A 15757-nucleotide genomic window follows, 5' to 3' on the forward strand; every position below is an offset into this window, starting at 1 on the left:
TCCCAACACAAATTCTATTTTTTTTTACTGTAGCCAGATGCTGGGATTTCTCATTTGCCCAATTTGAAAAATTGGTTAAGCTGGGTGGTCGTCACGGGGCGTTGTGGTGGAGATCACCCGTGATGATTTTTTAGAGGGTGTCCTTAACTAATTCAGCAAAAAGTTTAAACATTCACATTTATTATACTGCTATCACCACCCTATATCAATGTATATTAAATGTGATAGGTAGGAAAAGGCAAACAAAGCAACAAAGAAGTGGCTACACTCGCTTAACGTCCCACTAGCGAATTCGCATGTTTTATGCATGTTCGCCATGGAACTTGGACAAGCGGTATCTGTCGGCCTCTTTAGAGCAGCAGACTCTGGCTGATTTCATTATTAGAGCGCTTTTACCTCAAGTGAACCAACAAAATTATTTTGCGTCTTTTTGCCTTTTTTTCTCTGTGTACTCTTTCCAATCGTTAAAATTATCAACTTGTTGCTTGTTTGTGTCAGCAGCTAGAGCAATGCACACAATTTTCACATTTCAACATTTCATCGCTGTCTAAATTTGTCGAATTGTACACTCAATTCTCGTCGGCATTGTCAAGACTCAATGCAGATAACGACCTTCAGGTGCACACGTAAGGGTTTCATGGTCATATTGCATCGCCTTTCCGTGATGCGCCGCGACTAGCACTGCTTTCTCCAGCGTTTTGCTCCTGTTTATCATTCAAGCAGTGCACACACCACCAGTCGCACCGATCGTAAAACTCCTACTCATGCTCCCGCACGTACGTACACGCCCATTCCTTCTTCTGCGATCGCTCCCTCGCATACCGTGCGAACGTAGATCTGGCATGATAAATTTTTGACACTATATAAAAAGGGGCCAGAACTGCAGCGGAATCATCAGTTGTACATCAGCAACACTGAGAGAATGGTGAGTTCAGCTTGTCAGATTCTCCGAAATTAAGGCTGCAATGTGCCGTAGCGCGAAGACACCGTGTTTAAAGCGCCGATATCGACATTTAATACAGAGATTCCCAAAATGATTGTAACGGTATGAGCGGTATCAGCTATATATAGCTAAAAAATCTTTTTCTGCAATGATCTTTGCCAAAGTTGGTCGGAATTTTTGTAGGCATTTGTTTACGTAAAAAGCTCACGCGATCATACATGACGGCAGTGTAGTGAGTGTCCGCAGAGATTTAGTTGCAATTGCTTCCACTGGGACGTTTCAGACCTTAGCTTTAAGTTTAACTGCATGATCCACCGACGTAACTCTGGTACACAGCTTGACATACGATTAATTATACATCGCTCAAACTTGGTTATTTGCAAGGTTACGAGCAAGTAGATAACAATGCTGACAAGGCTATTAAGCCTAATATATCCAAAGGCGCGTGTACCCCAACGCTTCAACCCAGGCATTCACGGATGCTAGGCGTAGCGTTAGCTATTCAGTTGGAAGGACGTTAACGGTATCCACTGGTTATCGTACAGTTAGGTTGGCCTTGCTCAATACGTCGTTACTCTCAACGTTAGGACTATAGCGGTAGTCATAGCAAAGTCCTTATAAAACATACCCAAAGATCTGCATTGGCAAACGCTTCCTCCCGGATTATTAAGTGCAGAGCACTTTAGGCGCTCGCCTTGTCGTCGTAGCTCGCTCGCTCGAACAATGTATATAGAGAACCAAGGCGGCGCCCCGGGGTAACGCTGTTCATGGCGTACCCCAGAGGATTCGAAAGCCAAGCGGTTTATATAGTCATGAGCGTTCGAAACTCGTGAAACGCTGGCGCTTGTTATACATCTTCCAGTTGTTTAGCGCAAAGAAAACTATAGCTATATTTGAGGAAAACTATACGTAACTAACCGGCAGCGTCCATGTTCTGTTAGTTAAGGACGCCGGTGGAATGGTTTTTAGGATGGTAAACGCAAAATGTGGCAGTGCAACGTCGGCGCGTGCAGGGAGAAAAGCACAAAGAGAACAGAACTCCCCTGGCGCAGTTTCAGGCAGGGGGCGCGGGAGCTCTGGGAAGGCGGGAAATTAGAATGGCATTTGGTGGTAACAGTGAGCGGAAAACGCCCCTAAAGCCCATTATGGGGAATCACTTCTCTGCACTTCCGACAGCATTCACATTGAGTGGAACGGCTTTAATTTTTCATTTCGGCCCGTCCCAACATTCACGCAGCGGCAAATGTCCGCTCAGTACCACACAACGCTTTGCCGCATAGCCTAACGGTTACGCGGATTTTTTCATTCCACGATTAATTTATAATAATCACATACCAATAATAATGTTACACAAAGCATCAATACTTCTGTTCTCTTCGTGAACAATTCGCGTTCTAAGTTCAGATGCTCCGGCGCGAAATAACTTCGTTTAGTACTCCGATGCTTTCCAGCGTCTGGAGTTTTGCCCATAGCCGAAGAGAAGCCTACTGAGCACGAGGTGGGGCGTTCGATTCCCGGCCACGGCGGCCACTTTTCTTATGGAGGCGAAAAGCAAAAACGCCCGTGTGTACGAGATTTAGGCGCACGTTAAAGATCCCCAGGTGGTCAAAATTAATCCGGAACCCTCCCCTACGGCGCGCCTCATCGCCTGCGGTGCGTCGGCGTTTTAAAGCCTACAATCACACAATCACAAGAGAAGCATACTCGTCTGCACCCTCTATTGTAGGCGTTAATGCAAAGGGAAGCCTGATGTTCTATCGTCGTATCTTGCACCGCACTCCCCAACAAATATATGTCACGGCACAGTATAAGCGATATAAATTATACCACATGTTCTGTAATTTCTTTTCAATAAATGATAAAGATTCTTGAGCAGAAACGGTTCTGTTTACAAAGAGGTGCAATTTGGAATACGAATGTTATGTAAAGAGAAAATTCAGTCGCATAGAAGATGCCAACAAGTGCGTTTGTGAAGTGTACCACAAAATTTACCCTAACATTGCTTTGTTTCCTCTGTCACAAAACAGAGTTGCAGTAGTTGACGTATTTCATAAGCAAGGCACGTTGACCTTAAAAGCATTGCAAGGAACCTAAGCAGTAATGCATACGAAGCACCCACAAAACGCCTGCTATTTAAGGTTCTCTTGAATGTGGAAAACTCGCAATTTTTTCCCATCTATCAAATATAAGAAACTCAGTGTTTCGCAATAACTCCATGCAACTCAAGAATCTAAGCAACTCACTCTTCCCCATTTATTTCCCCAGATCCGCGCCTGCATTGTCCTGGCTCTGGCCACCAGCGCCTTCGCTGGCTACACCGGCTTCGGTGGTTACGGCCTCGGCTACGGCCTTGGCTATGGTGGCCTTGGCTATGGTGGCTTTGGCTATGGTGGCCTTGGCTACTCCGGCCTCGGCTATGCTGGCTACGGTCTTTCTCGCTACGGCCTGGGCCACGGTGTCGGATACTCCGGTCTCGGTCTCGGCTACAGCTACGCCCCAGCTGTCGCTAGGACTGTGTCCACCTACCACGCTGCTCCAGCCGTGACCACCGTCGCTCACGCTGCTCCAGTCGCCGCCTACCACGCCGCCCCCGTCGCCACCTACGCTGCTGCCCCAGTCGCCAGGTACGCTGCCGTCCACCACGCCCCAGCTGTGGCCACCGTCGCCCATGCTACCCCAGTCGTCGGTTCCTACGGTTTCGCCCACGCCGCCCCAGTCGCCAGCTACGCTGCCGTACACCACGCCCCAGCTGTGGCCACCGTCGCCCACGCTACCCCAGTCGTCGGTTCCTACGGTTTCGCCCACGCCGCCCCAGTCTACGGCTACGGCGTTGGCAACTACGGCTATGGTGCTGGCCACTACGGCTTCGGCTATGGCCTCGGCTCCTACGGCCTGAACTATGGCTACGGTCTTGGCTCCCCCTTCGACTACACCACCCTCCTCCGCAAGAAGAAGTGTAAGTACATCACCGATGTTGCATAATCTGGTATCTGCTAATGATGGAAGAACAAATTGGCTGTCTTATGTAAGGAAGTGAATACTGTGCACTACTAGAATGAACTACAGGGACTATTGAGTCACGACTGGGGTTAAAGCATTATGTTTAAAATACTTACTTTTTTGCGGTAATTTTTAGAAGAGAATTAGACATTATAACATGTTTGTTCTCAAACCATGAGCCTTCTTGTTCATCAGGATGCTCTATTATAAAGAGGAATGGCGCCCGGTATTTCAAATTATTTTTTGGAATTATTCGTTGTGAACTTATCGGTCGCACTCCCTTTGATGTCGGGTTTCGTTTTGACCGTACACTTTATTTTGAGAGGTTCAGCTCTAAGAAGCCCGGATTATCTTTGGCGTAACATAACTGCTAATCTTCTTTTTTTTTCTTTCCAGAAATTTCTCACCGGAACGTGAATACAGCCGCTTACACAACCTAGGACATGAAACAAATTTTAGACCCAAGTTGTCTCTACTTTGGTCCCTCAAGCCGAATGTGGAGGCAAAAATAAAATCTGAGGCTTCAAACGTGTCTTCGTTTGTCGGTTGGTTGAATGCCATGAATTTTCCCTACCATTGGAAACAGTGTCGCGGGCATTTATGCTGAGATGCCTGTGCTTCTGGAACCGTGTCTCGAGCCCTGCGCTCCGAACAACGATGCACGAAGGCGGTGCTATCAAAAGTGTACAAAAAGGCCTCACATACCGTGGTGATAGGAACAGCAAGAAGGCGCACGAGATTGCCCTTGTTGATTTGGTTTTGTCGTTCGTACGCACGTTTACACAATCCCCATAAAATTAAGGATTGTTGGCGACATGCTTTGTTTGCTATCGACTTTGGTCCTCAGCTGCACTTTTTTTCTTGACCATCCAAAGTCGGGGCATGACTCACGACAAGCAGTGTTGTACAAGTTTGTTTATCCTTATCGCACGGAGACATCCTAGTGTACAGATACCACAGTGGGCCTCCTACTTGCGCAAACGTGTTTTCAGCTCAGTGAAATGACTACGCTTCGTGGCTCTAATGTCCCGTACTTATTTGCAAGAGCAGCGCATCAGGTTATTTTCGGGTTGTCCGGCCATCATCGGAAAAGCTGAAAAATGGTGTTCTGCTTTTCAGCCAGACATATAATTCTAACCTAGGCGTGCTTGCTTGGTATTAGCTGAAAATGCTTGTACTCTGGCTGCAGGCATATAGAATGTGACAAGGTCGGGTGAATTGTTAGCAGCAGAAATAGGCTGCTGCTCACCTATACGAAGGAAAATGGTGCCTTAGTCCTTAGTGAGACCACTGAATGCTTTCATCTGAAGATCCATTTCTGCCAGTTCTTGCGTTTTGAATCCTTAAAGATAATAAAAGCAGCACGACGTGGCCACTACAAGACCGCATCTCCTCAAATGCGAATCGAAGCCCTCTGGTTGCAGTAACGGTCAATAAGAACGGGAACACCGTCTTCGCCATGGGGATCCAGTCACAGGTGTACGTTTGAGAAGCCGAAAAAGTGGCTGTCGCCTCCGCCATAGACCAGGCGCCAGCAATATCCCAAGTCATCTGCGTTCTCTAACTTTCCGGTAGTGTGCAGAAACTTTTTTTCCGGGATCATCTCCAAGAAAGCCGAGGAGATTTTTCTCGTGTGCCATCCAGGTAGTCCCTCTCAAGTACCTAGTCCCACCTGATTTCGAACGTGGCCCACTCTGGCAATAGAAAAATGAGCGAGCTCACCCGTTTTTTTGCTAACCAGAATCAGTTTAAGATAGCTGATACGATATCAGACTGGCGAGGTAAGTCGCGAGGTAAGTAGAGCACGAGGGCGTGAAAAATACGGCAGTAGCAAAGTTGTATTGTCACATGTGTAACAGGACGCAACACCCTGCACGGTCTGCAGTAGGGTGCACGTTTTAAGGACTAGCACCCTTTGCAGATTACACCCACAGCGAGGACCATGTAACGCTCTGAAGTTCCACAAAAATGCACGTTTTGCGGAAGTAACAACGTTCATAGTTATAATAGCGAAAATGGAGATAATTCGTCAGATTGACTTCTGAAAACCAGGAAATAAAAAATAATAAGAGTAAAAATTTCATGAAATTGATGTGCCCAATAATAAGTATGCACCTTATACATATCCCCGAAAACCCGAAAAGTAAACAAAAAAGTCAGCTGGCGAACGTTGAAAAAATGTATACAAAATAGCGTAAACGGACCAACTAGCGAAATAAAGACCCTTTACTTCGCTAATTTATATCATTTGCGAAAAGAAACAGAAATAACTTAAGAGAGTAAGGAATGCAGGGAAGGCTCACAAAAAGGCGTAAGATTTGAAGGTAGCGAAGCTAACGACCATCACGACGGTTTAAATCCAAGATTGCAGCCAATTTGCTTCTTCTTCGCTTCCGCAACGACCTTTACTCCCCCATTGTTGCCATAAGTGTGAGCTTCCTTCAGTTTTTGTGAAGTGGTGAACATTGTACATTACCTTGGAAGGGCGTACGATATGACGCGCCTTTCTCTTTCCGAGCAAGTGTTGCAACGATCACGGCGAACGCTAGAGTTATTATTTTTGGGTAATCTTGGCCAACCTCCCAAAGTGGGTGTGTTTGGCTCAACAAACATGCGCCGGGGATGCTGGGCTGTCGCGCGATGCAGGCACGCACGAGTTCTCGGCATTTCCTTGGTTTTTCAACTGCCGGGCGGTCGCCGCGAGGCAGGCGCTCACGTGCGCGCGCTCGGCATTTCCTTGGTACTTTTACCAGCGAAAAGAAAAAAAATGAAGATGTGCTAAACAGCTTCGCTGTTAAAATATTTCCCACCTCTCGCCTTACTCATAGCCATATTTACCAGCAAGCAATAAACACTCTGGCCAAGAAAAATAAAAATGCTGCGCATTAGCGACAATTCTCTGAATTTCCGGAGATTTTCCCGAGGAGGAATAACTATTTATTGTCGCGGGTTCGATTCCCGGCCGCGGCTGCCGCTTTTATGGTGGAGGCGAAAAGCAAAAACACCCGTGTGTACGAGATTTCGGCGCACGTTAAAGATCCCCAGGTGGTCAAAATTAATCCGGAGCCCTCCACTGCGTCGCGCTTCATCGCCTGCGTTCCGTCGGTGCGTTAAACCCTTCAATCAGAATAACTATTTATTGTGCGAGCGCTGGTGCTGTTGTTAGGGCACAAGCACGGCCTTGGCTGGCAATCTGTGCCCTCTTCACCAGCATGCACTGGGTCCCACGGTCCGGGCTATTCAGGCAGGCCACCCACTGCTCGAAAGAGGGGGAAAGGTTGGGGCCCGGCCGCTCGATGAAAAGGAGGTCCAGCCTGCCGAATGGAGCGCGCGCAACGGGCGGGAACGTGGCAGCGGACTGGTCAGTTGCCGCAGCAACTTTCGGCGGGGGCGCCACACGTCGGTGACGGCTGCCCCGGCTCCTGCTTCGTAGCGCCTTCGGAGTAGCGGCGATCATCGCCCACGAAAGCGGCTTTAGCTAGCGTCCTATCTCACGTATATGGAAAATAATACTGTTAATCCTGGATGGAGCAATGTTGATAAAAATATCGCAATTTTTCGTTAAATTTAGGTTTTCGTTACAAGCAGGTTTCGAGTTAAGGCTCCCGTAAATTAAGCAGAAATTCAATCAAAATGCCAGACATCACGTATTGGACTCTCCCTTTAAGAATTTATTTCACAGTGAAAAACGCGTACTTCGCGACTTGGGCTTAGCCATGAAGTTATTCAGTACGCGGCACACCAAAGAATCAAGGTCGCTTACACCTGTATTTAAAAACGCAACTGAAGTATTCATTTTGCCTTTAGAAATTCTTCAGTGCCTTAACCAGTTTTAAGGAACAAACTTAAGCTGAAAGGGAACCTTTTCGCGAAATTGATTCTCTTTGCAGCCCTCAAAATTGTTGAGAAAGTACTGTCTCGGACACTGCACCCGACGACATCGTTGATCTTTGTCGCCTGCGGAGAGGGCACGGGATACAGCGAGCTTGTCTTGAAAAGGCGCAATGTTTTGCCTTCTGATAGCAGAACTCATCACCGACGAACCTGTACCCCAGAAAGCAGCGGAGACACGTGACTACACACCGACAGGCGGGCATAGCACCCAATCGACACCGCACTCCCACTGGAAACGAACGGTAGTTTTCGTTACGGGCGATGTTCGCTAAAATAGTGCACTTCTTCAGCCGATTTTTGAGAAAAAGGGACAAAAAACAATGGCTTATCAGCGTTGCGAATTCGTTACATCGAGGTTATCCGTAGCCATGCCTTCGTTCGCAAACACATCGGAGACACAGGTCGCAAACACATCGGTTTCAGTGCGGCTGGCAATGGGGAACAGAAAAAACTTCGTTAAATGCAAGAATTCGTTAAAAAGAGGTTCGTTACATCCAGGTTTAACTGTACTGCTACAAGTGACCTGAAAGATGTCTCTGTAATCTCTAAAATTTTATCTCATGGAATACAGTCAGGAATTAGTAATCGTGGTTTAAGACGGTTGGGATGACGCCGCCGCTTCAGCAGTCATTCAGCTGCCACACGGCGATTGGGAAAATGGCAATACGGCCTGTTGCAATGCGAATATGGTTTAAAAATTCTATTGGGTTTATGCTATAACATGAAAAATTATGACTACTGGCATTTATTACTCTAACCTATTCGAAGCTATCTTCCAGCGAAGTTGAAAAGTAGGCGTATTTTAAACGTACCAACGTCGATTCAGTTGCCTACGAGCTCAAGCTTTCACGCTGAGCGGCTATCGGTCAGACATTCAAACTTATGTGTGAACGATTACATATAAAAAAAGCGTTACCAGATGGTACGGGATTTATGACATAGCTGTGGGAAAAACAAGGAACTGTGTTTTGCTTCAAGTGACGACGGGACGCTTGCGTGGTTTCAGGTTGACTTCTTCATGTAAACTGAAGACATAAAACACAAACACCGGGGCTCCGACTGAGTCCCCCACCGAGAAAACCCCCGAAACAAGACGGCCGCTGGCGTACACGTGGTTTCTCCTTAAAGTCGGGCAACTAGAAAATTTCCAGAAAGTTTATTTGCTCACATACACAGTTACCAAGTTCACAAACAGACTTGACAAATCCGCAAAAAACACAAACATCATTTCCTGCTTTGTATGGACATTGATTTGCAATTTCGAGATTAAGGTGCCTTTTAAGGAGACTTTCAACCACAATCCGTTGGAGTTGGCCTTCAGCTGCTTCCGGTATTTAATTGCGGAAACTTGCGTATTAACCCCAAAGCAGCAGTCGTTCAAGGTGCGAGGTCCATAAAAATATTGAATTTAAGATAGGCGTGCAGTTCTTTCGGCAAACCTTGTTCTCCGGTTCACCATGTGTTCGGCATAGGTATTGATGCGTCGCTAAACGTTAAAAAATACGTCTCTTATTTGTCGAAGCACTCGCTAGTGCTTCGCTTTTCGTCGGCTCCCATGTAAGCTAGTGATCTGCAGTTTCATATTTGAGCAAAGTACTGTGATCGATGATGCCGACGAGGAACACATTTATTTATTTATGTGTTTATTTTTTTTCTTTCCTTGTTGACTGATCGATTGATTGATTGATTGATTGATTGATTGATTGATTGATTGATTGATTGATTGATTGATTGATTGATTGATTGATTGATTGATTGATTGATTGTGAGGTTTAACGCACTGACGCTACACAGACGATGAGGCGCGCCGTAGTTGCGGGGGCCGGATTAATATTGACCACGTGGGGATTTTTAACGTGAGCCGAAATCTCAAACACACAGGGGCGTTTTCGCTTTTCGCCTCCATCAACCCTCGTCCTTGGGCTCAGCTTCACAACGCCATAGAAACTCAGCCACCGCTGCTGGTTAGGAACACAATTTGAGAAACATGGTTGAGAAACACACTTTTCTTTCAAAGTTTCTTAATTACGTGAAATAAATGCACGTTGAGGTTGGAAGCAAACATCCACTGGCGAAGTGTGTCAGTTCATGTGCCCTACGCGAAGTCGGATTTAGCTAGCCGCATTCGATAGCTGTCCGGCTGTGCAAGTAGTACGCATATTTGTGTACAAATTTTTAGGATCCCCGCATATCCAGTTCCCAGGGAAAAGTCGCGGGCTTTTTGATGATGCAGTTTTTGCCCGCCTCGCAGTGTTCCGACAGCAGGAACCCACACCCCAGCCAGAAAATAAGTGAGGTATGCATAACAAAGCTACGAAGCTGCTTGCAAACTGGACTTGTGATGTCAACAGCTCTCTGGTGAACATACTAAAAATGTCGCAAAAGCCTCCTTACGACCACGCCACTAATCGGAACCGTCTTGGGAAAAGATTTATACACGTTTATTAGGACATCAGAATAATTATAGCAGTATCATTCATTGGCTTGGAATGTATGCAGGAAACTATGTGTGTGCGCCGCCATATCCGTGGCCAAGGGTCTGTTCCGCAGGGGACGTTGTGCGCACGGCCCGCACGGCCCCCAGATCAGGCACCCCTCTTCTCCTCCATGGGTTCTTGGCGGCCAGAAAGGCCGTGGGCCACGATGTGACCTTGTGTTTTCGTGCAAGGCGTGTGGAAGCGATTCGATAGTCAATTGTGCCGCGATAGCGCTGGTTACAGGGAAAGTCGTGGTTCCGCTCATGAGTGTGACTACCTTATCTGCAATTCAACCCCTGAGCACACCTACGAGCGAGTGGGAGTCGGTCGTGGTATAAAGGTCGCAACGTGAGCGCAGTGGTGCGTTTGACAGCAGGAACTGCATCATTTCCAAACTGTTGTCCACTGAACGCAAAGCAATACCTCGACGCCGAGTACTGTTGAGTGCAGCAAAGTACGATCTACCTATATATCGCCAGGCGCGTATGAAGTCGCCGCAGCAGATCAGCTTATTGCCAGCCGCTGCGCTCTAATGTCGGAGAGGTAAGTTGTCTCGCTGAGTGTGAAACATTTAGCGCTCGGGAAAGCCAGTGCTAAATCAGCGTACGCGTGAACCATTTCTCCAAAGAAATAATTCGGTTTTTGTACTCAGCCACGTATTAGAGGGTACTTACCAGACATAAAGTCGTGGATGCGGTGCGCGTGCACTTGCGTCAACATCCGCGGCGGGAGCCAACTGAAGAGTCGGACTGTGCTGCTTATACTCTCCGTTCGCAGCCGCGGTTTCATCCTCCGGTGATGCGAAGTGCTCGAGGGCAGATAGAGGGCCACCGCATAATGTGAGTGTGGTTAATAATATCTCTATTGACGCCACTACCGATAATCGGGTTGAAACGCAGCAGACGATGAACGCTGGTGTGTTTTTTTCTTCTGCAAGATGCGGGCGCTCAGCCCACACGCTGTCACGGTGGCCACTGACATGGCCGTTTTCAGTGTTGCCAAGCGAAGAAATCGCCCGCTAAACTTTTCAATGAATACCACCTATACCTGTGCTGCACCGAAGCCTTCATTTCACATTTGTCTACGTAATCACAAGTGCGCCCGGTGTAAATAGAACGCACCATGCGATAAACAATCCGTTCGAAACCCTCCAGAAAGCATTTGAAGAGGCAATACTCTAGCTAATTTTTTACCAACCACGGGGTTGCTAAATTGGGTTGTTGGCTAATTTTCACCCGGTAATGTTTTGCAGTAATTTCACTCTAGTAAATTCCTAGTGTAATAATTTAGGGTAGTGAACCAGAGATATTACAAAAAATTCCAGGGGTCGTTAGGGGAATTTGAAAAACAACGCGAATAAATCAAGAAGGGGAATTATGGAGTCACAGTTGTAAAACGCACAGCAAGAAGGGGCCGATACGTCGCAGCAGCTAACATTTTTTTAGTTTTGCATCCCACAAAAAATGCAGAGGCCGTGGTCCTCCCTTTTCATTTTCTGGTAACCGCGCTGTTTGGGAAATATTATCAAATAACGGTTCGTGAAGGACCTCGTAAACAACAATATTACGGGCCTAAAATCATACGCATAGTCTTTGGAAAAATGTTAAAGATAAAAACCGCCAAGTTCGGGACGTTTTCTTTGTCGCTGTAAGGGGATAACAAATTCAGCGCTGTGTCTACTTTGAAAATGCCGATTATTCTGCGACGCCCAGGAACCACCGCATCATTTAAAATATTACGATGTTACCAACTACTGCCGTTCCTCTACGCGGGTACCTCAGAGGCATCGAAGCAGCTTCCGCAGCCGGCAGGCGCCGCGGTACTTTCACCGATGATCAGCGACAGAGCTCACGCTATGGAGGAACGAGACAGTTACGCTGTCACCAGCGCAGAGGCGCATTCGGCCGGCCGGACCTGCTTTCTATCGAGCGGCCGTGGTTGGGTGCTTGGCCTGGGGTTTGCGCACACTCCCATACTTGGTAGTATAAGCTGCCGGTTAAGGGGCAGACATTATGGGTGGCCGGGTACAGGGTGGGGTTAATGGCATGAGGAAGGGTGCGATGAGGATAGGAGTATGTATTCTTTGGAGGCTGCTGGCTTCTTGTCTGGATAGCTCGCGATGGGGAGCCGGGAATATTCTTCTGCTTTGCCTATAGTAGGCCAGAATATCTCCATAGTTTCCGAGACAGGCCCACGTGGCTAGCAAAAGACAAGAGCAGGAGTAGTAATCCCTGAGGGATATGGACCCTTCTGTGATAGCTGCGATGCAACAAGGCGGTCGCGACGAAGTTGACTATCTCCATCAGGCCGAGCAACAGCATCGCGATCGTAATTGTACGAGGAGGGAAAAGTAGTGCGTCCAAAGGCAAAGCCTGGTCACGGCCAATTAGCAGTTAAAATTGAAAATATATTTGTCATTTCGGAATGTGTTTTATACGATAAAGTGACGAATGGTACCGCCAGGTTCGAGTAATGGTGGTCAGATAAATAAAAATGAAAAAATGAAATGAAAAAAATGAGCTAAGGTATCTACACAGCATGTGTGCCCACGTCAGTTCAGACATTCTTTGAGCCAGCTCATTAGTCTGTGGATGATAGGCTGAGGCAAGCTATGATTCACTGAGCAGACAGGTAAAAGTTTTTTTTTTAGGTCTCCCCAACAACTGGGGGTCGTTTAAGCTCCGCTTTCGGGCGGGCAACGCAACCGCATTATCATACTCAGTGATGAGCGAGACTGTAGTTCGTGGGAATCACGTAGAACTCGTCCCGACCGTCATAACATATCATCCTTCCCTGAGTTGGAGGCTGCGATCTCTAGCCTAGTTCCCCTCGTGCAACAAGCCCTCGCCCAGTTGGCGGTAGACACCGAGCTCCTAAAACATCGGGAGCCCCGCTGTGTAGATGACTTAAAGAACATCTGACAACGTCTTCATAACGGGAGCCTCACCTCACACGGTGCAATCAACACAACTTTTGGGCAAAATAAAGCTAGAACTACTACTTCTACTACTACTACTACTACTATGTACTACTCTGTAGTTCGTCATGAACAGACTAACTGCCGCGGATCCATGGCACGTGTATCAAGATCGCCTGCAAGCTACGGTGCAGTACTCCCTTGCCGCGAAATTCATGTCTGCGCTTAGCTTTTTTCTCGCCGCTCGCTATTTTGGGGCGAGAAAAGGCGTACAGCGTTGGAAAAGTGTGTTTTAGCATTCATTGCTGCTCCCTGGTCGGCGGGCCATGGGTTTTGGGGAGAGAAGTAGGCGAGAGTGCAGCAGCCGATGGAAGCCTACACCCGGCGGACTGTCGGGAGACGCGCGGCCCGAAAGACAGTGCGTGGTGCAGCGCGGGGTTTGCGGGGAGAGTGGAGTGAGCCCTGGCGCTGGCCGCATGAGCGGCCGGGACGCGGCGTCGGCCCTTGAGGGCTGTGCTGGGGCGGCCGAGCGACGACGGCGGGGAACTCCGCGCCTCCGAAGATCGCTTCAAGGAGGTGAAAGTGCGCGGCCGAAGTTCGCCCTGATTGCGTCGCTAATGGGCGGCGCCACAGCCCAGAAGGCCAGCAGCCCCCCGGCGAGATTATCAGCCGGACCGCAGCTAAGCTGTTCTCCCCTTCACCACTCTTCTTCGGATTCTTCCTAATCGTCTTCTTCATCGTACTATAGAGGGTTGCCAGGTTGGGCTGTGAATAGCCAAATTGGGCTACATAAATTTATGGCGGACGAGGAAAATCGTTGGTTGGCTATTTGGCTATTTTTGACCGGTTGGGTGAGCCAATTGCGAAAGCCATTTAATGCATGTCAGCTGAGCAGTGTTTTCCGTGGCGCCTTGGATAAGTATTCCCCTGCCAGGACAAGACCATTATTTGAGCAGTGCCGTTCATTTATGATCGCATCTGTTGAAAGCACCTTGAAAAGCCTTCCATCCGATATGAAATTGTTAGGCGACCTCCACCTGTTGCATTGCAATAACATAAATAAATTAACTTTCCATGCGCTCTTCAAGGCTTTCAGGAAGTTCTTTCCAGCGTCCAATATTTATGCAATGGAGTCAGATTGTTGCTTTCTGCATGTAGGCTTGGTGACCTCTGACAACCCCAACGCCATTTTCTGGAAGTATGCCCCGGTACCAAATGCGGTTGAACGAGTTTTTAGTCAAGTAACTCCAAGGAAAACAGACTTGCGGAAGAGGATGCCGCTAGATACGTTTGAAAACATCTTGAATGTAATGTTTGGAGTAACGCCAAACGGCAGGTGTTGTAAGGACTTCACAGCACCCAAAATAATTTTGGAACGGTACAACCTGTCCGCATAGGGTTGCCACCTGCCACGTTTTTTGACAAGCCTGACCGGTTTTTTAGACAGTGGTCAGTCACTGGTCCGAACTAAATACTGGCACTAATTGGCTGTTTTTTCTTAGCCGCTTTTTTCTTTCGCGTTTCATAAGCGTCAATTCAGCAACTACGAGGGTAAATAAGTGTCGACAAGCTCAGAAACCACCCACGAGCATAGCAAATACGCGGGCGAACGCGCTCCCTGAAATGGAGGGAGACCAAGGGGAGGAACAACACAAAGAAAAGCCGCCGGCGCTGTCTTTGTATGTTGTTGTGTTGCGTAGTATTACGCGTGTATGTATATGTGTAGTCTATATGTATGCATACTGCTACATAAATATGTATATATGTATGTAGTATATATGAATATCATATATACTACATAGATATATAACCCTATATACATATATACATATTACATAAATATAGACGTAGACAGTATAACTATGCATATACATATTATATGTATGTATATATACATACATATAAACCCCCACGATCAACTACCGTCGTGACTGCTCTTCCCCTTTACAACATATATATATATACATATATATGTATGTATACTACATGTGTATATATGTATGTAGTATATATGAGTATCACATCCATTATGTCACATGCAGTGCGTATTTTTTAACCTTCGTTTCGTGGATTTAGATGCAAAGAAGAGCTTTTAATAGAGGAAGAGTATGTGCGGTTATTTTTCAGTGTAGCACGTTCACAGCAATAATCAAAATTTCATTCAATTTCAGAAAAACGTTATGTTGACCTCTCTAGCAAAACGCTACAACAAAAGTGATTGCATGCCAGAGAAACACGTCGTCTTTGGTCAGCACAAGTTCAATCTTCTAACTCCCCCCCCTTACCCCCCTAACCCCCCCCCCCAAACCCCCCCCCCCCTCTTTTCCCGAAGGGCCGTTTTTTGGGGGGGTAGAAAGTGACAACTCCACCATTTCAATGCACTCAAGTGCAGCTGTTTGTGCTCCAAACTTGTGACAACCCTAGCACTGACGTCATCGTACCATGAAGCGGCTCAGGCGGCCGGTGTGAGCTTTGTGTTTCTTCTGGCACACTGGCTTTTGCACAACCCGGAGCCCTCTAAGTTAC

At 47.2% G+C, this 15757-nt stretch overlaps 2 protein-coding genes across 2 annotated transcripts in view; one reads left to right on the forward strand and one right to left on the reverse strand.

Moving 5' to 3' along the window:
* The window catches only part of LOC144146547 (uncharacterized), a 30967-nt gene that overhangs the window by 9053 nt on the left and 6157 nt on the right, over positions 1-15757 (reverse strand). Inside the window, exons 3-4 of the mRNA XM_077678490.1 lie at positions 14818-14849; positions 3217-3880 (exon numbers count right to left, since the gene is read on the reverse strand). Of these exons, the coding sequence (XP_077534616.1) occupies positions 3217-3880; positions 14818-14849 (696 nt within the window). The remainder of the gene's footprint in view (positions 1-3216; positions 3881-14817; positions 14850-15757) is intronic.
* On the forward strand, positions 823-4475 carry LOC144147038 (uncharacterized). Its single transcript, XM_077679065.1, has 3 exons — positions 823-925; positions 3209-3899; positions 4340-4475. Coding segments are annotated over exons 1-3 (696 nt in total). The 5' UTR covers positions 823-922; the 3' UTR covers positions 4342-4475.

The sequence above is a fragment of the Haemaphysalis longicornis genome, unplaced genomic scaffold (assembly GCF_048455015.1).
Source record: "Haemaphysalis longicornis isolate Haplotype H1 unplaced genomic scaffold, Haemaphysalis longicornis Haplotype H1 scaffold_7, whole genome shotgun sequence".
Classification (NCBI taxonomy): Eukaryota; Metazoa; Arthropoda; class Arachnida; order Ixodida; family Ixodidae; genus Haemaphysalis; species Haemaphysalis longicornis.